A 27646-nucleotide genomic window follows, 5' to 3' on the forward strand; every position below is an offset into this window, starting at 1 on the left:
GCACATCCAGACAATTCTCTTTTTTTCCTCCTCTGGGCCTTGATTAAAAGTTACTGGAAGAACTTTGATTAGGAAAAATTCACACAGGAGTATAATAATCAAGTATGTGCATTGCTTGGGAGTTTGGGCCAGATTATTTCTCCTGAGCTGTAGGATACGCTCTGCAGGGGCTTTCTTGAGTGACCCGATTCATTAGGAAACAAATGATTTTTTAATTTGTTGGGACTTTTCATCTCTTTAGATTTTCTTGAGTGGCTTTTTTTCTTAAAATGTCACCATTTTTAATCTTGTTTCTCTTCATTTTGAGAGCTTTTTGGTATTTAAAGGCAAGGTTAGAGAGTAGCATGCAGTAAATTTCAGCAATACTCAAACTGCTTAAAACATTTTTTCTGTAGACGAGTTGTGTTTGAAAAACAGGAGTATTACTCAGTGTTTAGGACTTTATATTCTGGATTTGAGATTCTTTTCAGTAGAAATGTGTGAATGGAAGAACCAAAATACTGAAAATAGAGTTGGTCGTGGTCTTACTCTCAGGCTAGTAGGTTGTACTGGCAGGCTAGCAACAGCTTTGCTTATGAATCAGCTTGGTGGTGTTGTAACAACAGTAGTGTTACAGCCTGCTAACAGCTCCTCTTGTTCGGGTACAAGGTTCCCGTTTGTCTCTTGCATGCAGAAACTTATTCAAAACAGAAAAGATGTTTTTTTGTGAAATATTTTGGGACTTGACTGGGCAAGGAGGTGACAGCCTATAGCTCATAAGTGAAATGTAAATTATTTGCCATGACTGCTTCCTAGTACTGACTGGTTTTTGTGCTAACAGAGTTTGTTGGCTACATTTATATCTTTGGGTGTGGAAGGGAATCATTGGTAATTACAGAAGAAATATTGTTAGGTGTCCCTGGGGTGCAGCTGCTTTACCAGCATAGAATAGAAGAATCAATCCCTGTGGGATTAATTTTTAATTTTTAACTATATATGAGTTAGTTTTTCTTCCTCTTTGATATCCAAACCAGATAAGATTTGACTTTACAGTGTCTAAGAAGGCTTGGCCTTGGAAGGCTACTCCTTTCTTACATCACAGCAACAAAGAGAAAGGAATTAAAAGTGTATGGAAATAGAAGGATTCTAACAGAATTCACGTTCAGATGTTTTGGGCACCCATGCTTTCTAGTCTGTGAAGTTGCTATTCCGTCTTTCTTATATCCCCTGATACTACCTAACTGAGCAGTGCTAGTGAAAGTCCCTGCCACTCCAGGTGAAAAGGCCACTGCATTCCAGCTTAATCACCCATCACAGCTTGTTTTTGTGGTAAAAGGTGTGGTGGTGGAACATCTCCTCCGACAGAAATGAAGGAAAGCTGTTGCCCATTTTCGAAGCTGTTTGCCCATTTTTGACGTTTTGCTCTACTGGTAGGTTTCTGCTCTACTGTTAGAAAAAAATTGCTTTTTCCCCAGCAGTTTTCTGACAGACTCATACCACTGCTCTTAATATATCCTGCCATGTATTGAATCTCCTGGTGGTTTAATCAGCTCAGCATTTCTTCCTTCCTTTCTTTCTAAAAAGAAATGTCTCTAAAATAAGACTTTCAAGTCGATATTAAGGGTTGTTCATCATAGGTAAAATATTTGACTAAGATGGTGTATTGTTTATTTTACCCATTTAAGATATTACTCATTTAAAACCCTGTGCATTTTGTGCAGAATGTCTTGAAACTACAGAAAGTGGAATATTCAAGAATTGCAAAGATATCACAGTTGAATATACTCATTGATCTTTCCTGAATTTTATTTTCTTTATATAATTTACCTTCATAAAGTTCATAGTTTCAGCTCTGAGGTGATAGTAAGTCAGGAGTATGGGCGCATGGTCAAACTTGATTGGATTATGGTGTTGATATTTTAACTGCTAATCAACAGTGCCAGTGTTAACAGTGTATGCATGCTTTGCCTGCTGCAGTTATGAAGCATAGCGCATTAATTGAAACAATATTCATTGACTGTCTTAGTTGCCCTCAGCTATATGTACATAATGCATACTTGGTAGTGACTCTTATAACTAAGGGTGCCTTGCTTTTTCACTGTAGACATTTTTGTTTGCATATAACTTTGTTAAACTTTAACTCTGTGGGCCCTAGTTTTCCTAGGGAGTGGCAAAGCTGATGTAAGAGTTTGGCAGTGGGCTTAGAACTGGAAATAGACACCTGATATTGTGATACTCCTTTTTAAAGGCATTAAGAAAGGCATGTAAAAATTGCCTACAAGGACCTGATAAGTTTTCATTGCAGGGGAGGAAAATATCTTTGATCTGCGCCATTGCACTGTGGGGGATTGTGGTTAAAGTCTGTCTATCTGTCTGACCATGGGTATGATACTTGGTTTTGGTAGAATCGGAAAATGATCCCTGGTTTTGGAGAATGTGATGGTAATATTGCCATATATGCTTTAGGAATATGGGTTATTGCCTTTTGAGTTACTTGACAGGGACAAAGAGACCAGTGAAATAATTCTGTATTTGTTAGAAAGCATTTATGTGATATATAACATGTAACTCAGTGGTGCACAGCAGCTCAACTATCTGATTATAGAAGATGCTTTCTGAAATACTTATGTTGCTGACTTTCAAACCTCCTCCTGTCCTAAATTGCTATCCTCTTCCCCTTTTCACATACTGCATCTTTTTGTATGCTTCTGCCCTGCTTTCTGCTTCTTTATGGGATTCACCAGGAATCAACACAAGTGAGAATTCCGTGATGGTATTTGAGAACTCGTTACCACACCACTTCCACAGGTGTCCAAGTAAGATGTGTGTCAGTTTTGAGAAGAAGTATGTATTTTTGCTTAGTAAAGGTGCTAGAAGATACTGGCTTCAGAGATACATTTAACTGGAACCATGACAGACATTGAGTGTTGGCTGTCAGGATTGAAATGTTAGAGATTGTTGTGAGCTGTCTGGGGAGCAGCAGGAATTTTACTCCTTTGGCACCAGTTAATGTTTTTGCTTTTTGCTCCATATGCTTGGAGAAGTCTTATGAGCTGGGCAGTTTAGAAAATCTGTGGAGGATAACCAAAGGGCTCGCACAAATGCAGTTTGACAGAATAAGCAACAAAATACAAGCCATTGCTGTGTCAGTCATGTCTCAACTACTGGCATAAACTCTCTTTTGGAACGGATGTTTGCATCAGTGTTAAGCTGTGTTCTTTGATTTCATCCTTGAGTCAACGTTTCCTGTAGAGGCAGGTAAGTCAAGTAATCTGTGTTTCAGAGACTTTCACCTTTTTGAAAATACTTGTGTAAACTACTGGTTATGTTACTACTCATTGCCTTTTTCAGCTGGTTATTTCTTTAGTTGAAGGACTGTGGTGCTACCCAGTCTTGGGTTTCTGATCTTCCTACTCTGGCGTTCTGTTTCTGTCTAGATAGTGAATTGATGTTTCAAGTTAAGATTGCCTGTGCATCCTTCATTTATCCCCCTTTACATAAATAACTCCATCACTGCAGTCTGTGTTTTCTTTTGCAGTCTCTCTAAATAGAAAGTGGACAAGCAGGAAGGGAGCTTCTGTATAAAATCTTATGATGGGTTAGCAGAAATGTTGGAAAGATGGTCTTGTGATGTGAAAAGAACAGCTCCCAAGAGCGTATCAGCGTATAGAAAACATCTGTTTGGAGGCTGTTGTGGGAGTGAGTAGCTGCACTAGCTTATATATTGGTTTAAAGGGGCTGGCTAAGAGGCTGAAAGCAACTTGAGTATGTAATGAAAAGAAAGGTATTCTCGATTTGTGGTAAAAAAAAAAGCAAAACCAATAATGGTATTGACTTCAGATGTCCATGTCGCAACATGGGCTGGAGATATGTAAATAAAAGACTCCTGGTTATAAATAGTGTTGAAGAGATAAAGGTTTCCAGAAGAAAATGCAAATTTACAGTGGCAAGCTTTCTCAATATGGAAAAAAATAAATAGGAATAATAGTAAAAGGCAGTATCACTACAGGAGGAGCTATTTGTAACTTGAAGACTTTGTACAGAACAGAAAACTGACTGCTGAAGCTCAGTATGAAAGGAAGGAACAAGCGTGTAAGAGTGAAATCTACCCGTTGTTCGCTGTTTTAAATTACCAGATTTCATTGACCTCACTTGTAGTAGTGTGTGCAGTTCTGGTGTCCTCAACAAAAAAAAGGACATGGAACTGTTGGAACAAGTCCAGAGGAGGGCCACAAGGTTGATCGGGGCACTGTAGCACCTCCCGTATGAAGACAGGCTGAGAAAGATGGGGCTGTTCAGCCTGGAGAAGAGAAGGCTGCGTGGAGACCTCATAGCAGCCTTCCGGTATCTGAAGGGGGGCCTATGAGGATGCTGGGGATGGACTATTCATTAGAAACTGTAGAGATAGGACAAGTGGTAACAGGTTAAAACTTAGGGGAAGTTTAGATTGGATATAAGGAAGTTCTTTACTGTAAGGATGGTGAGGCACTGGAATAGATTGCCCAAGGAAGCTGTGAATGCTCCATCCCTGGTGATGTTCAAGGCCAGGTTGGACAGAGCCTTGGGAGGCATGGTTTAGTGTGAGGTGTCCCTGCCCATGGCAGGAGAGTTGGAACTTGATGATCTTAAGGTCCTTTCCAACCCTAACTATTCTATGATTCTATGAAAAGCACTAAGAGAAGTTTTTATAAATCACTAGAAAGATGAAGGGATGAGACTGTGAATAGAAAAGCAGAAAATACATGACGCAGTTAAATGAACAACAAATCATGCCAAATAAAAAGGACAGAGCTTAAATGTATATAAATAGCAATAGCAGCCTGAGCAAGAAAACAAAGTGACATGAACTACTGTTGCAGGGTATGAATCTGGAAATTGCAGCAAAAATAGAAGTATGGCAGGGGTAGGAGGAAAGCACTGACAGCTGGAACAGTACTACTGCAAAACACGCATTGTACTAGGAAGATAGAAATGAAGGGAACATTTGCAGGTTAGTACTAATCATAACAGTGCTATAGATAGCCAGTAATGTGTGTTTGAAAAAAGATCACTTGAGTCAAAACCACTTTGTTTTGCCTTTTTTCTATACTAGGTTTCTGAATTTATAGTAGTCTTTCACTGTCTGGCTGAAATGTGAGCAAAGGTCTTGGGAGTGCCTTTAGATAGCTTGTTCTTGAAAATGTATTGTGACACTAGTCATCAGGTACCTTAGTGGAAATAGGAGACAAATGCCACTGTGGCTAATAATGTAGATTTTTCCTGGCTGGTGTAGCTGACTGGTTCTACATAGCTCCATGCTCCCCCCCACCCAAGTTCAGAAAATCAAGATGATCTGGTTAAATAGTTATATTTTAAATCATCTTATATTAAAACTAGAATTACATTGGTCCTGCTGGTTTGTTTTAAACTGAGCAAAAGAATAAACAAAATGGTTCTGGAAATAGGGTACGTAAATAAACTTCTGTAATCTAAAGAAAGTGAAATAAACTGAGGAGCTCAAGGAGATGAAGGAAGGCTGAAATTTCTTTAAGTGAAGGATGCTAACCCAGTACTGAAATCTTAACCACAAGTAAAAGGAAGAGGAAGATGTTGCAGGAAGAGCCACTGAAGGCAAAGGTAGTTGAGCTGGATGAAGATCTCACCAGGAATATGAAGAGTAAGTAAAGAGTCTGTAGGTGTACACTTTAGAAGAATTAATAAATAGGAACAGCTTCCTTTGATGCCTGGAATTGGGAGAGATAGTAGGAACTTACGGGAATGAATTTAAATTGGGTTATTTAGGAACAATTGACAATTTGATTTTTTTTTCCTAATTATATACACTTTTAAGAATAAATAAAGTTTTACTTCTGAATGTTTGCTGAATGTTGTTTAGTATAACCTGAATGTGGATGTATAAGTTACATGAGGAGGTACAGCACTTTGGGTATTTAAGGAGACATTAAGGTATTTAATTACCTTGATACTTAAGGAAGCATCACTGGCAGCGTTCAAGGCCAGGTTGCTTGGGCTTTGAGCAACCTCGTTTAGTGGAAGGTGTCCTTGCCCATGGCAGGGGGGTTGGACCTAGATAATGTCCACGGTCCCTTCCAAGCCAAATCATTCTGTGACAGATTCAGTATCTTTTAGACATTGGATACTGTGTCAGTCACTAGGATCTTTCTGTCTGGGTTGATTTTATTTTTTTTTTTCCCGTTGTGTTTAAGTATCTGAATCTGAGGGCTTTTTTTTTGATGTTATTTTGAGTGAGTTTCCAGGTGATAAATGCTATTTTTATTTTTCTACTGTCATGTGACAGGTTGGCTTCTGCAGATCACTGAACCAAATAGTTTCTGATACCTATATGAATAAATAGACAATTAACTTGTGAGTTTCTAGATAAAAAGTAACCAAAATAGGTTTTGGAAGAAGAATCACACTGAACTGATGTGATTTACTCCTCTTACTGTGTGGTAACTATTGTAAAAGAGAAGCAGGAGCTGTATTCTGACTGGGCAAGTATCTTTTATTTGTGTTAGTGAGACATTTGAATAAGTATAGAAGAAAAATGTGGTATAAACCACTCTTTGTATCTCTTTTGTTTGTTTTATTAGTCGCAAAGACCACATCTCAAGGTATCACAGTTGTAGTTTGGTTGTAGTAAAATAACTCTAGTTTCGACTGTGTCTCTGATTGGGAGAGGGCATTTGTCAAGCTGAGTTGACTTACCAGAGGGTATTTTGAGGGCAGTCTGCATTGGCTTGAAAGAATTATGTGTTTAGTTGAGTAGATACTGGGGAAGGCTAAAAATAAGTTGAAATAAGTATAAGAATTCTCTGTCTATGAAGAATAAGAGAAGTAATCTGACATAATTTATATGAGTCGCCTAGATCTCTTACTGTGAAGAAAATTCTTCCAGTTATAAAAGCAAGAGATAGTGATGTGGAAAGTGTTAAAGGCTTTTAATGGCCAAGATATTTTAAGAATTATTGATCCATGCTTGTGTTAGTAAGATGGAGAGGTGACTTCCATGAGGTATCTTCCGAAATTTATAAGCGTCTACAAATAAGATAGTTAAAATCTTCTGAAAAGCGTTAATCCATTATACTTTGTCCTGCTATGCAAGTTGCTGCTAATTCTCACACAAGTGCTTTGTGCTGGAGGAAGTCTTCTGTATTCATGGCTGTCAAATACAAGGCAGGCTTTTCACCATATGAAACTGTTCCTTTTCAAATGCTTAATTTAAGAAATTTACAGTTGCAGCATGCCTTTTGTATGTAACGTGCATGGGCTTGATATATCAGAGTCATGTTTCTTGAAAAGTACATAAATGTCTTATCTTGAAGCTAGGAGTGCATGCTTCTGGATTTGTGCATGGTGGTACAGTAGTAGTTAGACTTAGTGTTACTTTGAGAGAATTAATGTTCTTTGTACCCCCTTTGATTAGCTAGTACATATATTGATAAACACTGGAATTCACTTCAAGTTGTAGCATTTAAATTTGAGATGTTTTCTGAATAACTGTGGTAACCAGCTCAATTTCCTAATTAAACTCTGTGAATCTGGTCTGCAAGGGCTTCATTTAAGAGCAATTTTTTTTTTTTTTAAATTAAACTAGATTTGACTCCTGATAATCCAGTTTTGTGTATCAATGAGACACAACATGGGACAGATTATTTTAAATCATGGTAAGGGGGAGAGGTTAAATAAAAACCAATCTCCTTCATGATATCTTTGGAGAGTATCTTCCAAATTTTCCTAGGCTGTGTGTGCAGGCATGTAGCCAGCAGCTCAAGGAAAGTGGTTCTTCCCCTCTCTCTGGCACTTGAGACAACATCTGGAGTATTGTCTTTAGGAAGCCCTGGTACAAGAAAGATATTAATGTGCAGGAGTGAGTCCAACAGATACCCACCAAGATGGTACAGGGCTGTACTACATGATGTACAAGAAGCTGACTGTATTTCTTCAACCTTCAGAAGAGAAGGCAAAGGGAAGACTTTGCTGATGTCTGCAACAGGCTCATGGGAGGATGTCTGGGAAAATGGAGCCACAGAGGGAAGACAAGGGGTAACAGACACAAACTGGAACATGAGATAGTCCAGTAGGATATCAAAGAAACATTTTATATCTTGAGAATAGTCAGACACTGGAAAGCGTTGACCAGAGAGTGTTTTTTTTTCTAAACATTAACCCCTCTATTAAAACGATTTTTCAGTATTGGAATTAATTCTTGTTAATAGGCTGGGATGCACTCTGCAACTTGTTGCAATTGCTGTAGAGTACTCTAGAGCATTTTCTGGAAAAGGTCTGCAGGCAGGTCTTTGTTAATCTGTACAGAAGTAATTGAGCTGATGCTTGATAGAAGAAATCTTGAAAATGTCTGGTGAAAGACTGAAGATACCCAGCTATGTTGTTAGGTAAGTTATGATTAACTTGTATGGCATAGTTAATGGAATAGTAGAATGTTGTAAAATGGATAGTATATTTTATTATTCCAGTTGGAGAAAACCCAAATAAGAACTTGTATTCCCCAAAGTATCACATCTTAAATGTGTATCATTTGGTCCAGTAGAAGTAGTTACCTTTGTGTGAAGACTTTGACTTGCTTCTGTCTGAGGTGGCTAGAATAATACTTATGAAATCTTTTATAATGCTTATAGCATTTTCCCCCATGAACTGTAAACCAGTTTGAGCTCCTGTCATTATGGGGACAGGAGAAATCTAGGAATTTATTATAAAATTATACTTTTGACCTTTAATTTCAAGGGAAGTTATCCAAGATGGTCATTATGGCTGGAGAGAACAAAAAAAAAAGGTTTGTGTCATCTCCAATAGCAGTTGTTGGTCTTCTGTCCTGATTGCCTGCAATTCTGGGGTGAAATTGCACATTTGGAGTGAGTGTTTATGTAATTGCTTAAAAATAAGGGACTTAAAGTGTCTGTCTGGGGTCAGGGTAAGGATTTGAAAAACAGAAGCTCAAAACAAGTTTTCATCACTGCTTGATAGCAATAGAAGGTTATTTCAAACCGTAAACTGAATGTATAAGGACCTTTTCTTTAGGAGTTGTGTGTCTGAATAAATTCAGTAGTTCTGTGTCAAAGATACGAGATCCTGAATCACTTCTGTGTTGACAAGTGACTGCCTTATTTTCCCCTGTGCATTTTTTTTTAAGTTCTACTAGGCACCAGAAAAGTTGTTTGGAAGATCAGTAAGAAGCAGCTACAAGTGCATGATAAACCTGATTTTAAAAAATTGTATGTTGAGTCAACATTAGATATTAAACTCCCAAACCATGTATTTTTACTCCTCTTGAGTGTAAGGTCATTTTGAATAGTAAGATGATGGAAGTGGACTGGTAGGCAGTAAATCTTAAAATTGTTGGCAGGAAAAAGGAGAATAAGAAATGAAAAAGCCTTGAACTTTCTTATGTGGCTTGGAAATGACAAAATATATTGTATAACTATTTATATGTAGAAAAAACACACTGAAAGCAGTGCCAATAGCAGTACTTCACAGAGGTTGTATTTCCCTTGCTCCAGAGGTTGTAAGAAACAGTTCTGGTAGTTCTGAGAGAAGCAGCTGGTTGCAGTTACTGATTTATCCATGCCAAAATAGGTAGGAATTATCTGAGCTCTTTGTATTTCTAAATACTGTCACTCTATATGTTCTAAGTTACTATAAAGTTGTAATATAGTTTGTGTTCTTCAAGTCACATAGTCTTCTTTTAGCTTTGTGTTCTGTCCTCTGGAATGACTTGGGACAAGGCAAAGGCTTTCACAGATGCCAGGTAGAAGTGTCTTAAATTACTTAGAGGAGGAAGAGTTGTGCTGTTAAAATCTTGGAGAATTAATTGTATATCTGATGCTGTCAGGGGATTATGAAATGTTTGCTGCCAGGTGTAGAGCTCTGATTGACATCTTTGTATTATGACAAAATTCTGGATACCTCTGTGTGTTTCATAACACAACACAGTTCTTCACTTAGCAGTGTTGCAGATGTGAGTGCTGCTGCATTTTACTGAAACAGTAAGTTTAAGGTTTGTGACTTTTCAGTTTGATTTCTGGGACAAGGAGTCTTCCTTCTTTCTCATGTTTCAATTTCACTTTGTATTTAAGTTTTCAAGTAAGACTCCTTTTACCTTTCAGTAATTGATGCAATGTACTTTAGTGTGAATGTTTGTTGTAGAACTTTATTTAATATTTCAAATATTTATACAATTTCCTTATAGAAACGATTACAAAAAGAACTATTGGCATTGCAAAATGATCCACCTCCAGGAATGACTCTAAATGAAAAGAGTGTACAAAATTCAATTACACAGTAAGTATATACACTATTTTATTTTTGCTATCAAGCTGAAAAGCCTATGTAATGAGAAGTTCTCTGCAGGCCACTTCCACCACTTATTTCAAGTAACATTCTGAATTTTTAGTCTAGGGAGTAGAATGAAAGACATGGTTCTGCTTAATGAGTATGTTGCAGTGATGTGCTGGACACTCTCAGGAACTTAATAGTGAATTAATTAATTTTTTATTAGGCATTTAGTGTCTAACAAATTGTCAATTGGTAGAAGCTTCTGCATATTTTAGAATAAAATAATTTAACAATCTCTCATAACTACAAACCTCTGAAACCCCTCTAGATTTATTGAAATAATGGAATAGATGGTTTAGTCTACGTTATTTTTGTTAAGTACATTTTGTAGCTGTTAATTTCCCTTACCTTTTTTTCTCTGAAGCAAATGGAAGAAACTTCTTAAAGAGCAAAGTTATCCAAGAACATTTGTTTGCACTTTGCTCCCTGCTGTTTTTTTTTCTGTGATTAGCAGAACAGAGAATAACATTGTTAAATATTCTGTCTTCTATCCATTGAAATGGACAGAGGTATTAATGTTTTGTTGTTTTTTTTTGCTTTAATTGACTGCAATTCTAAAGATTTAGACTGTGTTGACCTTTCTTTTAACTAATTTTCTTAGTGTAATTTTAGAGAAATGTTAAAAAAGTCCTTAGCAGATGTAAATGTGAGTATGAATGGCAGGCTGCATGTTCTGTACTATTGACTGATGGATCAACTTAAAAACATAACATAGAGCTGACTACTGATGGTGCTTCACACCTGCTTTTTTGGAGGTGGCACTCAGGCCATGTTACATGAGGCTTTTCTGAGCCTTCTGTGTACTGAAATAAACACTGTCGCTTTTTACCTGCTGCTGATTTTTGTGATACTTCATGCAGATGAATGTGACTAAAACAAGAAGGGACTCAGTCTCATATTGCAAGTGTTTTCTACTAATTTAAACATTTAAGCTTACACTTAAATAGAAAGTTTACAGCAGATGAATGGAAAAGGGAAAAGTCTGTGTGTTTGTTTGTTCCCAGAGACATTATGTACAACTTTTATACCTTGAAAGTAAAAACTTCTATTTACTTTCATGCTAGATCTTGGAATTGTCACTGTTTAAGAGGCTTCCTGTCTCAATAACATTGTATTTTTTCTCTTTGAGGGTTTTTGGTGCCAAGTGGCATGTTCTGAGTTAATTAAGTTGCAATTTGAACTGGTGCAGTAAAGATTGGTGTGGCAATGCTGGTTGGGTTTGAAAGGTGTTGAATAAAATAACTGGTTCCCATGGTGTAACTGGGTCATTTGAAATGTTAAGCAATCATCTATTTTAAATACACAAGGATTAGAAATGTGAGATGGCTAAATTGTAAAGCACACAGGAAAGATGGGTTCTCTTGATTCCTTCACCATAAAAGGAGAAAAGTCCAGGCAGAGTTATCTTCTACTTAGTAAATGAAACTATTTTAAAAGTTTGGAAGTGGAGGTTCTGGATCACAGGGAACAGTAAAACTGAAGAGTGTTGGTCCGCCATGTGTATAAATGCAAAAGCAGAAGGTATAAGAAGAGTTAAGTGGTCTGGAGTGCAGGTAGGTGAAATCACAAAATTAAAATGTGAAACACCACTACAGCTATTACCATGCTGCTATTGAAGATGCATTTCTGCTGAAGAGCATGACAGTTCAGTAAAGAAGCAGTTTCTCTTAAAAAAAAACCCGCCAAAACACAACCAAAAAGCAGCCAACCAAACAAAAGAATAATAGAAGATAAAACATGTGCACGGTTTAAATACACAGGGAGAGAGTGTATATGACAGGAGAGATGGAGAGGTTGGGAATAGGATCACCAGGACTGCCAGCTGGAGGAGATGTCAGCTTTTCTGAACATGTTGCTATTCTGAAAATCTCAGCTGCCCCACTGGAGACCGATGTTAATGTTATCTGAGTCTCTTGCTGAATCTTCACTTTGTCATATTGCTCAAATGTATAAAACTTAATCAAGGGTGAAAGACAAAAACGGGGAAGCAATGCTGCAAAGGATGGTATAAAGCGATCATCAATAGAAGTAAGAAATGAGAGAAGCTAGATAGCAGGGTGTTGCTGTATGTGTTGAACAATATGCATTTATTTTTGACTGGATTAAAAAACGCCCATAAATCCAACCCAAAACCAGTAACCCTCCCAGCAGCTCCATGTGTAAGCGACTTACCTGTTGTTATGATGGAAGGAGAAAATGAGAGGAAAATGAATACTGTGATATGTTGAGGTATTGTCTTTATTATAGTTGCAAATTATCCTTTTTGTTTTGTTTTTAATTTTCTGTGACCTTTTCCATTCTGTATTTCTCCTTTATATACTAACTTTTCTGGTTTTGGTTCTATTACCTGTCAGGTTATATGCCACTAAATTTCTGAGTTTTTCACAAATGTAAGAGTAGTATTGCCCTTCCCCCTTGGATACATATTTTATTCTAATGAACTGTATGGATGATTTCCTTGACAGAAAAGTAAAACAACATGAAAAAGAACACATACTAGTTTGTTTCCTTCAGCCCTGTTTTTGTGTAGGAGTAAACTGTAACAGTAGTAGTAAACAATTGTTTCAGCTTTGTTTCACATTAACAGTCATTATATTGGGAACTGATGGTTTGGTGTCGAGTTCAAGTCATAATTACTTGTATAATTCACAGCAGTTATGTTAAATGCCTGTATGTAAAATACAAAACTTGTTTCCTTCAAGTGTAGGCTTGTTATGTTAGTCACCTTTGTAATTGATATGATACTAATGGATATTTTGCTGTGATTGGTAATCAATTAGATTTGTCCTGTGCTGCAGGAAGAAAATTGTAATTTGTCAGTCCACAATACTAAAAATATTTTTTCCCATTCATTAGATGGATTGTCGACATGGAAGGTGCTCCAGGAACCCTATATGAAGGGGAGAAATTTCAGCTTCTATTTAAGTTCAGTAGTCGGTATCCTTTTGACTCGCCTCAGGTAACCTGATTTCTTTCTTCTTGCTTAATGCTACCTCTGGGTTATAGCTGCCTGACACATGCTGAATATAAATATTATCCACCTATCCTGGTATGAGATTTAGTTACTTTAGTTTGTATTAAACACATTATGCAGTTGCTTTTTCTTTTAAAAATGAGACTGCAGTGACGTATAGTGTTGTGACAGTTTACTTGGTTTCATAGGAGGTGAAAGAGCAGTGTAAATTGAAGGCTTGAGATTGATATTCATATATTACAAAAGAACAACACAGGGTAAAGTAGGAAGATTGTGTTGAACTGTGGTACAGGAGCAGAGTAAACAACAAACTGCTTTTTTCATCCCCTTTTTTGCTCCAGCTTCTATTTTTTTCTAGTTTGTATTTAAGCCTCTTGCATGTTCTCTACTGGTGTGTTAATACATCTGGAGAAATGCTTGTGGTAGGGATTCTCATAGATACATGGTGACATGTCTAAGAGAGGCCTGCAAATCTAGTGGTTAGAATTGAGCTGGGAGGTACTGTGTTGCTTTCACAGCAGTGTAAAGACCTGAAGTGGCAGCAATACTACCAGGCTGCAGAATGAGCTTTGTACATCCATCCCTCCATTATCTGTGGGAAGTGTTACAAGACATAGCTGGTAAGAGTAGTGTTCAGCTATCAGCCCTGCTTTTCTGAAACAGGAGAAAGAAAAGCAAGAGCGCCTTAGTTGTTGGCTTGTCTGTTTCAGCTTAAAGTTCCAAGAATGATCTCTGACACTTTTCTCATTGGTGTTGAAACTGAAGCACAGAGCTGTGAGAGACACTTAAACCATAAACATTACATATTTTTAGGAACTGTGATTAAAAACTAGAATGCTGACATTTCAGTCTTAGGTTTTAAAGAATAAACTGTTCATCTGTGCTTCTGCACTTCATGGGGTTTGCAGCAAGCTGCTCATAGGTAATCCACAACAGTGTAGCCACTACATTTCAGGTAGGTACTGTTGGTACTCATTACCTGATCTGTGCATTAGGCTCTGTGCTATTTGCTGTAAAGCAGCAAATTAGATCTGTACATGTGCAATGATTTTTAGCACAGAAAAGTTAGGAATTTAAGTTCCTGATACTTGTTCGTTGTAGACAATTTTATAAAAATGCTGCTGTGCAGTAAGTTCATTCTATACGATACATAATTCTTTTCCTGCAAATCTGCTTGCTGTGAATTGACAGTTTACACTTCTGCTGCTTAATCACTTGGTTGTTTTCTGCTTTTAAATGTATGTTGTCTGTCATAGTGTGCATAATTTTACTTGCCTAATATGCCGCGTTCTGGTTTTCCTATAAAAGGAAGACATTATTTAAAGCGAAATATATTACTGGTTTATGAAAGTAAGCTCTTCAGTGCTTAAGAAATACCAGTTTAAAGACTTAGGGAAGATCATTTTGCATCCAGTTTTTCTGCTGCCTTAGAAATCCATCTGCCATTTAGCAGATAGGTGTTAAACTATCCGATTTCAGTTTCCTGCATGATGAAGATGTTGCTGCTTACTTGTCAGTGTGAGTGGGTGTGTTGTGTACACGTATACGTATTTGTACGCATACATATGTATGTATAACTTAGGAAACACTTAAGAGGCTCTTGGGTATTATGTATATGAGTGGTAGAGGTTTATTATGTTGTTGCATAAAAGATGATAGCGGTTATGTTGGGTAAGGAGCTTGGGAGGATAAAAGCTGCTACAAAATTTTTAATCCATTTCCCTTGGCCCCGAGCCAGCTATGCGTTTGGCAGGAATTTGACGTAAGAGCAGTGGTTGACAATATTGCTTTTCTAACATTTTTTGGACTGTGTAATGTTATCTTTTAATAGGGCGGAGTTAAGGTTCTAAATGCTGTTCTTCCATATTTATCCATGTCTAATAAAAATATATTTAATTTGAAATAATGATCTAAATATATTCATAGAGTCATAGAATCGTTAGGGTTGGAAAGGACCTTAAGATCATCTAGTTCCAACCCCCCTGCCACGGGCAGGGACACCTCACACTAAATCATATCACCCAAAGCCTTGTCCAACCTGGCCTTGAACACTGCCAGGGATGGAGCATTCACAACCTCCCTGGGCAACCTATTCCAGTGCCTCACCACCCTCACAGGAAAGAATTTCCTTCTTATATCCAATCTAAACTTCCCCTGTTTAAGTTTTAACCCATTACCTCTTGTACTGTCACTACAGTCCCTAATGAAGAGTTCCTCTCCAGCATCCCTATAGGCCCCCTTCAGATACTGGAAGGCTGCTGTGAGGTCTCCATGCAGCCTTCTCTTCTCCAGCCTGAACAGCTCCAACTTCCTCAGCCTATCTTCATACGGGAGGTGCTCCAGTCCCCTGATCATCCTTGTGGCCTTTCTCTGGACTTGTTCCAACAGTTCCATGTCCTTTTTATGTTGAGGACACCAGAACTGCACACAATACTCCAGGTGATGTCTCACAAGAACAGAGTAGAGGGGCAGGATCACCTCCTTCGACCTGCTATATTCCCTGTGTCGTAACGTACTTTGGTTGTACAAGTCTTTTATAGTTAATAGGATTGATGTGTTTTATTATTTAAGCTGGAACCTGGGTGAGTTGTCCAGAACCCAATTTCTGTTGTGCTCAGGGTTATAGAAATATTTCTTTGTGAGTCTCGTTGTGGTTCCTGGTGTATGATGTTGTGGCTTATGAAGTCATCCAGTGTTTTGGCTAGGCAACTGTATTCCTTAGGATGTGAAAGACCAAAGCTGCAAAATATAAAAAGTTTAGTTTGATGTCTTTATACTGTTACCTTTGCATTTTTCTATGCTGTATGAATATCCATAGAGAAAAAAACAACCTACACTGAACCATTTGTTTAACACAGTTTTCACTAGCTATTTAGGCTCCCATTGTCTTATTTTATATTTCATTTAATAGCTTCCAAAAATGAATGAACCTAACATGGTAAAGTGTATTATTTAGTGTAAGTGAAAATGGCAGATCCACTTCTTATATTACTATTTTCCCAAAAGCAACAGTCTTATTTAAATCTGGACAGTAAATTACAGTTGTTTGTTCTTTTTTTTTTTTTTTTTTTTAGGTCATGTTTACTGGAGACAATATTCCTGTTCATCCTCATGTTTATAGCAATGGTCATATCTGTTTATCCATTCTAACAGAAGACTGGTCTCCAGCTCTCTCAGTGCAATCTGTTTGTCTTAGCATTATTAGCATGCTTTCCAGCTGCAAAGAAAAGGTATGAGCACCTTTGGCACTGTTGGAGCAAAATAAGTAAAAGTTAATAGAATTCTGCATTGAGAAGTGAAGTTTTAATTTCAAAATTCTAAAATAGACTAAACTACTGTATGTACATTTCTACTACTGAAAGGATACTGAGCTAGAACTGCAGAATAGTGCAGTAAGTGCTTTGTTACTGTTTTCATGGTAACCTGTGCATATATCATTATTGCAAAAAAGAGTGAATGGAACCCTTCTAATTGTACTAATTCTGAAGTTCAGTCATGTTTTAGGACAATTCTTTGTAAAATGATTCCGTCTCTAAAGGCAGTGTGAAATAACTATTGAAAGGTCTCCAGTGCAGATGTTTGCATGGCTTTACAGCTGTACTATTTCAGTGATCATTGTTATTTTCATTTCAGGGAAGTAGATGGTGCTAAGCTGCTTTCTTGATCATGGATGAGTGGCACTAATACCTTATGCCATTTTTGTTAAATGTCTACCCTTTTATTCTTGACTATTGCAGTGGAGCGTATATGGAAGTTAGATGTGGTCAGAGCTTGTATGTCTGTGCTATCCAAACATGCCTATTTATGTCACGTGCTGATCAGTCCTAGTTATGTGTATGTGATAGAAAAACACCCTCCAAATGGCTTTGTACTGTATCCTAAGACTCTGGTTATGCATAATGATGACACTTGTAAAGAAAGCTGAAGAATATGAAGTGTGGATCAGATACGGAATTCATGTTAATTTTTTCACCCGCTCCAAGCTGAGGTGTGTGAATGTGAATTGGATCTAATATATCAGAATTAGATTCCGAACTGCAAAAGGAATTTAATTTGGATTTTTTTGATTGGGTGGTTGTGTTTTTTGAATCATAGCTGTTCCTTTCTTTGGGTTGGTTTTTTTGCTTTCTTAAAATTTATTTCCCTCCCTCTCTACCTCCAAACTGTTTTGTCTTTTTCATTAATTTTTTGCTTGAAGTATCTTCAGTAAGAATTATTACCTGGATCTGTAGGAGATTTTTCTTGACAAAGGTCTAGCTCTGCCTGTTGCCTCATTTTCACTGCATTCACATGGTAGCCTTTCGTAAGCTTATTAAATATCTCATGCATTACAATATGAGGATTGTCTGATTATTTGTAGGTCTTTTTTTCTGTTGCAGAGGCGACCCCCAGATAACTCATTTTATGTAAGAACGTGTAACAAGAATCCAAAGAAAACAAAGTGGTGGTATCATGGTAAGTATTTAACTACGACCAGGAATTTTGTTTACTTTTTGTTTTTTTTCAGGCTGAAGGCAGTTAAAATGTAGGGAAGTAGGATAATGCATTCAAAGCCTTAAACTCTCCTTTTAAATCTCAAAAGTTGTTAAAATCCTGTTTCTAAGATACTCTGCTGCATTTTTTTTTTAATTATATTTCAGTTAATTCCTAATGGAAATTTAACAGCACAGATGTATAGGTTTTAAATTTTAGGATTGGATTTGAAAGAAAGTTCTTGTAAACTGTGTTTAGTCCATGACAAGTCTTAAGTTTTGTGTTAAGGAAGGTACATAAGGAAACTAGATTTAGTTCTCAAGTCAGGTTGTTTTTGTTGTAGTTTTTTTGTTTGTTTGTTTGTTGTTAATGCTTTAAGAGCTTTTATGATAGTTGAATGGTGCTTGTGTGTTTTTAAACAGCTATGTGATTTAATAATTTCCACTGCTAATCAGAGTTCCAGTGTGGGACAGTTGGCTGACTTAAAGAGGCTCTTAGGAGCTAACAGTCCATAATATAGTAATAAGATTCTACATGTACATGATAAAAAAAAATGTTAAAATTGCTATGCATAGTGTCATAATGTCTGCAGTGCTAGTATTGTGTTGGTTTGGTTTGTGTTTTTTTTTGGTGCTTGTTTTGGTGTTGTGTGGTTGTTTTGTTTGTTTGGTTGGTTTGGTTTGGTTTGTTTTCTTTCTCCTTTTTCCATGTGTTCTTTGTCTTTATACTCTTTCTTCTGTCCCAAAATTTCATGTCTTCTTCCCAGAGCTGGGGTTGTATGTGCTTGTCTTATCCACTTCATTGATGAGGAAAGAAAGGAGGAGGGGATAGAGATGGGCTGTGCTTCTTGAACAAACCTTTCTTTGTTTTCCATAGGGAAATACTGTACAAATGAGGTTATCAGGAGCTCACGTATTTGGGAAGGGTTATGTTAGGGCAGGTAATGCTGTATGCTAGGATGGTGCAGAAGGTGTTGATCCCATCACTACCTTTCACTGAAGGCTCCGTCATAAGATATCCTCTTATTTTTTTGCTGCCTCCCCACCCCAGGACATTTCTTGTCCCCTGTCTGAAATGAGACCAGGTATTTTGAGACAATGGGACTTAATAACAAAAGAGGCAAACACCAAAGCCTTCATCCTTAGATTCTTAAAAGCCTATGGATGCCTTAACAAGAAGAACTTGAGAGTTTTATAGTGCTTGCAGTGACCCTTGGGGTTTTGATACATGGTAATGTAAGAGAATGAAACTCAGTTTCTCATAATACTCTTACTAGTATCTCTAAAACAAGGTGACTTCAATTACAGTTAGAGGAGTGTGTATGTCATGGGATTAAGAGATATTTAAGAAAGTCAGGACTATATACCATGTGATTGTACATTATATTATTTTTAAGATTGACTCCAAGAATAACAATCCTGTTGCCCACAAGGCTGCATTTTTCATCTTTACCACATTATTCAGTAGTCACTTTCTCTTTTCTGATTTGTTTGGGTTTTTTTTTCCACTCTTGTAATGTGTTTGGTGCTTCTCAATTTCTAATTTTGCTTCCTCTTCATTGGCAGTTTTGGGAGAGTTTTTATTAACTAGTTTGATTTTCACTTACTAGTTATTTTAAAAGAGAAACAAGTAAAGTTTCATTTATTCGCTTTGTGATTCAAGTATGTATTTTGTACTAAAATTGTTTTGACTCAGGATTGAAGGCTATCAAGGAGAGCAGTCTGCAGATCCTACTATGATTTCTTACTCATAACAGTCAATTTGAGTTAAACAAGTAAAACTCCAAATGAGTACGTAAAAGAAATGTGGGTTATCTGACTCTGAAAGTTGCTCAAAGCCATTAGGCTGCTTATAGTCCATAGAATATGTCATTTAATAACTTTGAAGTAACTGCAGTGGCTGTTTTTGGGAAGCCAGAACCCCCCCCCCCCCCCCCCAGTTTCAAAACAACCTAGTAACCAACCTCAGGCAAGAAAAAGTCAGTTCTGCTTCAACTGAAGGGTCACGTATCTAATCTTGTGATTCAGCCACTTTGGGCTGGGTAAACTGGAGGAGAAAAACCAATCCAAACTGAGAAAGAAAACCAGCTACCCAAGGGTAAACCACTGGGTGAAATAAATGCCAGTGCTAATAGAACATGAGAAGGGAGATGCAGAGTGGTTCTGCCCCTTCTGTTGTCATTAGACTGGCTTAGCTTTAATGTGAAATTGAATTGCTGTGTTTTGAAGAAGGAAGAAGACTGTTGTCACTTTTAGTATATGCATTTGAAGGAATTATTTTTTTTTAATTTTCCAGGGTTTTTTTCTTTTTAACTTTGAGCAAGTAGTGCGTGGTTGGGAGTTGATATAAAGGGAACCAATATGAACACAGACAAAATGGCCGTTTGAGATGCATTCTGATGTGTAAACATGTGTCTCTGAGTATTTAGCTTATTACAGTTTGTAATATCTCATTTCATCCCTGATCCAACAAAGCAATTTAACTTCATAAGCAGAGTTATGGAGCCTTTTTTGCTACAAACTGATATTCTTGTTTTGAGGCTTTTGATATTTGATAACTAAATACATTTCTAGATTGATTGCCCTACCCAACACCAGCTTCAAGTGTACATTGTTTTTGTGAAATTTCAAGCTCGGAGTTGACCATGTTATCTTAAAGACAGAGGAAGAGCTTTCAGATGCAGTTTACTTAGGCATCCAGGCTGAAATTGTTTTCATAAAGCTGTTGCCTGGCTTTGATATCAGGAAGTAGATTTTTGTGAAAACAGGACAATGGTCATAGTCATAGAATACTAAGGGCTGGTAAGGATCTTAAGATCATCTAGTTCCAACCCCCCTGATATGGGCAGGGACACCTCACACTAAACCATGTCACCCAAGGCTCTGTCCAACCTGGCCTTGAACACTGCCAGGGTTGGAGTATTCACAACTTCCTTGGGCATCCCATTCCAGTGCCTCAGCACCCTTACAGTAAAGAACTTCCTCCTTATATCCAATCTAAACTTCCCCTGTTTAAGTTTTAACCCATTACCTCTTGTCCTATCACTACAGTCCCTAATGAAGAGTCCCTCTCCAGCATCCCTATAGATCCCTGTCAGATACTGGAAGGCTGCTATGAGGTCTCCACGTAGCCTTCTCCAGGCTGAACAGCCCCAACTTTCTCAGCCTATCTTCATACCGGAGGTGCTCCAGTCCCCTGATCATCCTTGTGGCCCTTCTCTGGACCTGTTCCAGCTGTTCCATGTCCTTTTTTTGTCGAGGACGCCAGAACTGTACACAGTACTCCAGGTGATGTCTGACAAGAGCAGAGTAGAGGGGCAGGATCACCTCCTGATCACGCTCCTTTTGATGCAGCCCAGGGTATGGTTGGCTTTCTGGGCTGCAAGTGCACACTGCTGGCTCTAGTTCATTTTCTTATCAACCTATACCCCCAAGTCCTTCTCCGCAGGGCTGCTCTGAATCTCTTCTCTGCCCAACCTGTAGCTGTGCTTGGGATTGCTCCAACCCAGGTGCAGGATCTTGCACTTGGCATGGTTAAACTTCATGAGGTTGCCATCAGCCCACCTCACAAGCATGTCGAGGTCCCTCTGGATGGCATTCCTTCCCTCCAGCATTTCAACCGAACCACACAGCTTGGTGTCATCAGCAAACTTGCTGAGGGTGCACTCAATCCCACTGTCCATGTTACCAACAAAGATGTTGAACAAGACCAGTCCCAACACTGATCCCTGAGGGACACCACTCGTTACTGGTCTCCAGCCGGACACTGAGCCATTGACGGCAACTCTTTGTGTGCGGCCATCCAGCCAGTTCTTTATCCACCGAGTGGTCCATCCATCAAATTGATGTCTCTCCAATTTAGAGACAAGGATGTTGTGTGGGACAGTGTTGAACGCTTTGCCCAAGTCCAGGTAGATGACATCAACTGCTCTGCTCCTGTCCATCAATTCCATAGCCCCATCATAGAAGGCCACCAAATTGGTCAGGCAGGATTTCCCCTTAGTGAAGCCGTGCTGGCTGTCACCAAGCACCTTGTTTTTCATGTGCCTCAGCATGCCTTCCAGGAGAATCTGCTTCAAGATTTTGCCAGGCACAGAGGTGGGACTGACTGGTCTGTAATTCCCTGGGTCATCCATTTTCCACTTCTTAAAATGGGGGTTATATTAGCCTTTTTTCGGTCATTGGGAACTTCGCCTCGCTGCCATGATTAATGGTGTTTGTTTTCAACCAGCACCTCCTTACTGCTTTTGGGTTTGTTTTGATTTTTTAGTAAAAAGTGTTTTCTCTGGTTTTGGGCCTAAATTTTTAGTACACAGTTTAAATACCCCTTCTATCTCTTTTTCATTCTGTCCGGTGTATTTTACATCTATAGTACCCTACTGTCAAAATGAAGAGGTTTTTTATGTGCAATACTGTTAATGACATAATATTTTTCAGTGCAAATGTAGACTTATTCACTGTTATTTTATGCATACTAAGTCTGTAAACGGTAAAAATACTGCTTATGAACTTATATTTTCTAGGTGTGTGAGGTTACAAGTGCATTAAAAATAGTTTGCTTTCTGTTAACAAGCATAATATTTACTGTTGACAGATGCAAGTATACTGCAGGAAGAGAAATACTTTACTATTGAGCACACTGAAGGAAAGATTGCCATAAATTACACTTTTTTGTTATGTCCTGTGCAGTTACAGTATCAAAAATTTTGTAATGAAAATTATTTTCAGGTTTAATATTTTAGGATTACAGTAGAAACATATTATTTTTGCATAATTCTGTCAGCTGTAGTTTGTTTTGATTCTTGAGAAATAAATGTACGTACATATATATGAGTATATATATGTGTGTATACATATATATATTGAATGCATCAGAAGGAGCGCACTCTGCCAGCTCTTATCACTACATATTCTTTGTAAAAGGATTTCTCAATGTGATAATTAGAGTGGACCTACTGTACTTCAGGGGTGCAAAATGTTAGGTGTACTTGGTTTTTCCTTTTCCTGATGAGTGGCGTTCCAAATATAGACTATGAAAATAACTGTCCTTTTAATGGAATACTTGCCAATTCTAATGAGTCGCGGAGTGTATGTATATTTTTGGAAGCTTCATGGTTAATACTGTCTTTTTACCTGAGTTGTTACTGAACAGAAACACAGAATTATTCATTCAGTGTATTTCCACTGCATGTTACTGTCAATGCTGGGATTATTTCTGCCTACAGCACCTTGCTAATTTGGATTTAGAATGTTTACATGTTTTCCATAAATGCTCTTCTTTTATTTTTAAAGATGACACATGTTGATGCCACCATTTTGTGATCCTCGTAGCAGAAGATAGTCCTACTGAGAAAATGAGCACTTTGATCATTCAGTCTTTGAACTTTAACCTTTGACTGGAAGTGACCTATAGGCAATGAAGACTACTTCCTTTGACTGCATTTTTACTAGTGTGCATTCTGGGCGCATGTTGATCGCTGGTTCAGTCCATGCAACTGACATGCTTTTATTAGTCATACAGTATTAATGCAGGTGTCCAGAAATGTCAGAATAATTCCATTATTTTTATTTTAAGCTTTTGGAAGAATTCCAGGTCTTCATATATTGTGCAATAACACTGAGCTCCTTGGCGGTTTTGGTGCATCCATTGCCGGCAATGGACATTGTACCAGGGAAAGGTTTTGCTCCTGCCACAAAAAAGATTGATGCATGACAGAGTTTATGGAAGTTTCAGATATATTTGGATTATAAGCAAGGGATAGACCATTACCTTAAAAGCTACCCCATTCTTTGATATTTGGATTCTATGCACTGTGATTACAAAACTAGCAGCATGAGTTACCATGCTTAGCTGAAGGACTGTAATAAGATCATTGCATATTTATTAAGTTGTTATCTGCTGTCAAATTGTTTTGACATGGAAGGCTTTTCAAGTGACATTGGCAGAGAGGTACAATGTTATCCCTATGGTGAAATAAAACTACTTTTTGTATATAGTTATTCATATCTCTGAAGCAAAGGTATGAGTAATTTAGGGTATGAGTGATTTAATCAAGAATTTATTTTGGAGATAGGAGAGGATGGCAGTGATATAACTGAACTTGCTGCAGTCCATAATTGGGCTTGTAATTTGTACTTTAGAGCTTTTTCCAAATAGATTGCACACTGTTATTTCCTGCTAGCCATCAGCATGAGCCCTACTGCCTACACCAATATTTCATTTATTTATGTGTTTGAAAGCAATCCATATAACATTTTTTGTTTGCATTCACTGTTTCTTTTGTGTTGTATGTCATGTTTGAATGTTACAAAACAATATTTTGATTGAAAAGCTTTGTCAGAAGATATTTTCATGTAAATTATTTCTTTATCTTGTAAGCATCATCTTGTCTTTTAATCCTGTACTATAAAAAGAAAAAAAAAAATACATTTTTGACAGAGGCTTAATGTTTTGACAAAAAAGTGTGGACCTTCTTATTTAAGTTTAGACTAAAGTATATTTTCTTATCTTGCTTATCACATGCATCCATACCAGTTTTTTTTTCCAGGCTTTTACTTCACCAGGAAAGGGGAAAAAGCCTAAAATCAGACATTTTTCTATGGAGCAACATTTATTGAAATGATAGTTGTTCTCACCACTCTGTAATATTTTGATACTGCCATTAGTTGTCTTTTTAGGAAGCACTTTTATAAACTTAATACCTTTACACATATGCAAAATTTCTATAACTTTTTTTTACTGTTGCCTTATTATTGCACTCAAAAAAAACGTAAAATCAAGCAATTAATGCATGAATGTGTACAAATAAAAGCCAAAAGACACCCCTATGAAACCTAAACCCAGCCCAGACTGAATAACTACAATAGCAAACAGAAAATTGGCTGAAAATACTGATTCTTTCTTTTTTCCTACTGCTCTGTGATAATTGACAAGTTTTATAGCCTTGTACATACTTCTCTGTTACCTAATATTTAAAACATATTAAAGTATAGATGCTTAACTCAGGGTGGATAGAATTCAGATGGATTTGCTTCCTTCAGAGAAGTGTTTTGTACAGCAACTGAATTATGGATATTGGCAGTGAAGTGAGGCTACAGTATACTTCAGGAACTGCTATTTTTTTTACTGTACTGAAAATATCTCTTGGCCTTTAAAACTCAATGGTGAAATCTAGCTTTCAATATAAATTTGATGTGTGTATATATTTTCACAATGAGCCTGTAAGACATAGAATTCAGTTTCTTTTATGAGCCAAAAATAATAATTTTAAGCAAATGAAATAGTACTGCTCCTGCCTCTTTGTTTAGCAAAATTTTATTGTTGTGAGTTGATCAAACTGGTTATTCTTGGAAATGGTTTTGTATGAAAGAGCAGCCATCTGATAGTTAATCTGTTATATTCATGTTAGCTGCTCTGTATTGATTGAAGTGATTGATGCATCTTTGAGAAATTCATGTATGAATGGTTCACATAATGGATCCTATCAAAGAGTCCAAAGGAAAGAGACCTTATTGTGACACCAGGTAATGTCTGTGAAGACATGGTTCAAGTACATCTCGGATTCATGTATCTTTTCATATGGTGGCTTGCCATACTACAATACATGGTTTCTAGAGAAGCCTTATACTGTATGTATTTTGTTGAAGATGGGTGTTATAGTGCAAAGCATTATTTTATTGACCTATGCTATCACATGGACTACAGTGAAGTTAAGTAATCAAATTTGTGCTGCTCTTTAATCTCCCCTATAATGTACTTAAAAAAATACAAGGTAGCTTAGAAGAGAATGTACCTCAGGTCTTTTAGTTTACAGTTCAAATGTCTCCATTGGTTCTCTTGTAGATCTGTGGGTAAGTTCACCTATATACAGAGGGCCAAGACAAAGCCTGTGTACCACTCAAGCCCTCTAAATAGTGCAGCTATACTTACAATGCTATGATGTCCTAAAATAGGGCTTGAATTAGATTAAGGTGGTGCCATCCTTTCTGTAGGGTGACCCTGTGTATGTAACTTTCTTTCACTTGGAATTTCTCACATGAAATGGTTACAGAATTAGCTTGAAACAATCTTGCTTTTATTTTATGTCAATGTTCATGTTGTTAAACACTTTGTTTTGTGTTTAGTGTCTTTATACTATAACACAATAAATTCTTGTTTTAAAATAGTTTGCTACCCTTGAATGGAAATACGTGTGGGCCATTTCATGGTGGAGGGCAGAAGCACTGTTCCTTACATTCAGTTACTCTTGTGACAAAGCTGTCAGTAGTTCAGAAATGCTACACTGGCAGTCAAGGGAAGAATTATGATAATAGTAGGCATTTTCTCTTTTCTCCCAAGGGTATGTTGTAACAGCTGAAGGAAATAGTCTCTTAAAACAAACAAAAACCATAGTAGTGCTTCTGTTTCTCATGTATGATCAGCTGGCTCTTTATCATGGTTCTTTGCTATTTGACGAACACTTCAAATACTGAATGGGGAGTTTCAGAAGCAGGATTCTTGTTTGCTTGCAGTGGTGGGAATAAAGTTTCTATTACATCATTAGCATATGTCAGGACTCTTAAATGAAAATTCTGCTGCCTCATATCAATAATTGCTTTCAGTCTTGTGCAGTGTTTTATTCCAGAGATGATGGCTTCTGATTTGTAAAAAGGCACTTTTTTAAAAAGCCCTATTTTTGTTGAAAACAAAGTTGGTTTTTTTTAAATTCATTTATGATATGAATACTGTTCTGGATGCTCAACTATTATTACTTTATTTGAAATGCTGATGAAATCTAGTTCACATCTCAGGTTTTAAAGGTACGGTCTGAGGAGACCATAAAATTCCCATGTCAGTAATTAAGTTTTAGAGAAGAGATTAAACACACGCCTGTCAGGAAAGGTTTAAGTACAACTGAGAGTAAGACTTTCCTGTCTTGTTCTTGGTGAGGGTTTTTTTATATATGTAAATATTTATTGAAATGAATGACGTTTAAAAACGGGGTGGATGGGGAAACCACTGTGGTGCTCATATTTCTTAGAAGATGGCCTGTTGATATTAAAAGCTTTGCAGTGGTGCAGCTATATAATTCTAGCTTTGTGGAGAGAAGCAGTATAGTTTTTGCCTCCTCTGGTAAAGCATTATGTTGTGTTTGCACACTCACAAATACCGATCATTCTAAAAGCTAATAGGTTTGAACGAGCTTGTTTTCCAGTTACTTATAATCCAAATTACTCAATCCATTTTGGAGTTGCTCTCCTCATCAGTGGTACGTGAAGAGTTGAATGTTGAACTGGCTAAGGGGAAATAAACTGCCTTAGTGAGACTCAGTCTGCAACTGCAGCTACAGAGCAGGGTGGGAAGGGGGACTTGGAATTTGGTTTGTGTGCTAGGTAATTGTTGGCCTATAGTTTCCAGAACTTCTGTGAACTTTCCAAACTTTCCAAATTTAAATCAAGTTTTAAAATACCTTAATAAAATTGGAAGAGTGAACCCTCCTTTCCTATATTAAAATATACTTCAGAAACACGAATTTGAAAATACTTATTTCAGTTTACTGAAAATAGCAACACAGGATATTCTGTTCACTTGCCCTGTTTTTTCCCGGCCAGATTTTAAGTACTTTTATAAGTAGTATTCGAAAGATTTTAAACAGTTGATTCAATTTAAGTTCATTCTCTCTGGGGCTACTTAAAATTGAGGTTGTTTTGGGTTTTTGGTTTTGTTTTGTTTTGTTTTTAATTACAAAGCAAGAGCATTTTCAGTAACTTTGCAGTTCCAAAGTAGCTGCTGTCATATAGTGGCTTCCTTAGAAACTTCTGTGGGTTTCATTCACCAAATTATTTTGTATTTGAAAAACTAAATGCAAAATCAGTTGATCGTGCATGA

The 27646-nt window shown here is 37.2% G+C and overlaps 1 protein-coding gene across 2 annotated transcripts in view; it reads left to right on the top strand.

The window, feature by feature from the left end:
* UBE2W (ubiquitin conjugating enzyme E2 W) overlaps positions 1-27646 on the top strand; it is a 66553-nt gene that overhangs the window by 7943 nt on the left and 30964 nt on the right. Inside the window, exons 2-6 of one of the 2 annotated variants that reach the window (XM_061448283.1) lie at positions 10187-10278; positions 13189-13291; positions 16381-16536; positions 17686-17761; positions 23071-25943. In XM_061448283.1, coding sequence (XP_061304267.1) covers positions 10187-10278; positions 13189-13291; positions 16381-16536; positions 17686-17761; positions 23071-23084 — 441 coding nt within the window. In that variant the 3' untranslated portion in view covers positions 23085-25943. Of the gene's footprint in view, positions 1-10186; positions 10279-13188; positions 13292-16380; positions 16537-17685; positions 17762-23070; positions 25944-27646 lie in introns of those variants that run through there. The other variant, XM_061448282.1, reaches the window with a different exon arrangement.

This window comes from Pezoporus flaviventris, unplaced genomic scaffold, assembly GCF_033815535.1.
Source record: "Pezoporus flaviventris isolate CSIRO_AGI_PZ_B2104156 unplaced genomic scaffold, CSIRO_AGI_Pfla_v1 ptg000007l, whole genome shotgun sequence".
In the NCBI taxonomy this organism is placed as follows: Eukaryota; Metazoa; Chordata; class Aves; order Psittaciformes; family Psittacidae; genus Pezoporus; species Pezoporus flaviventris.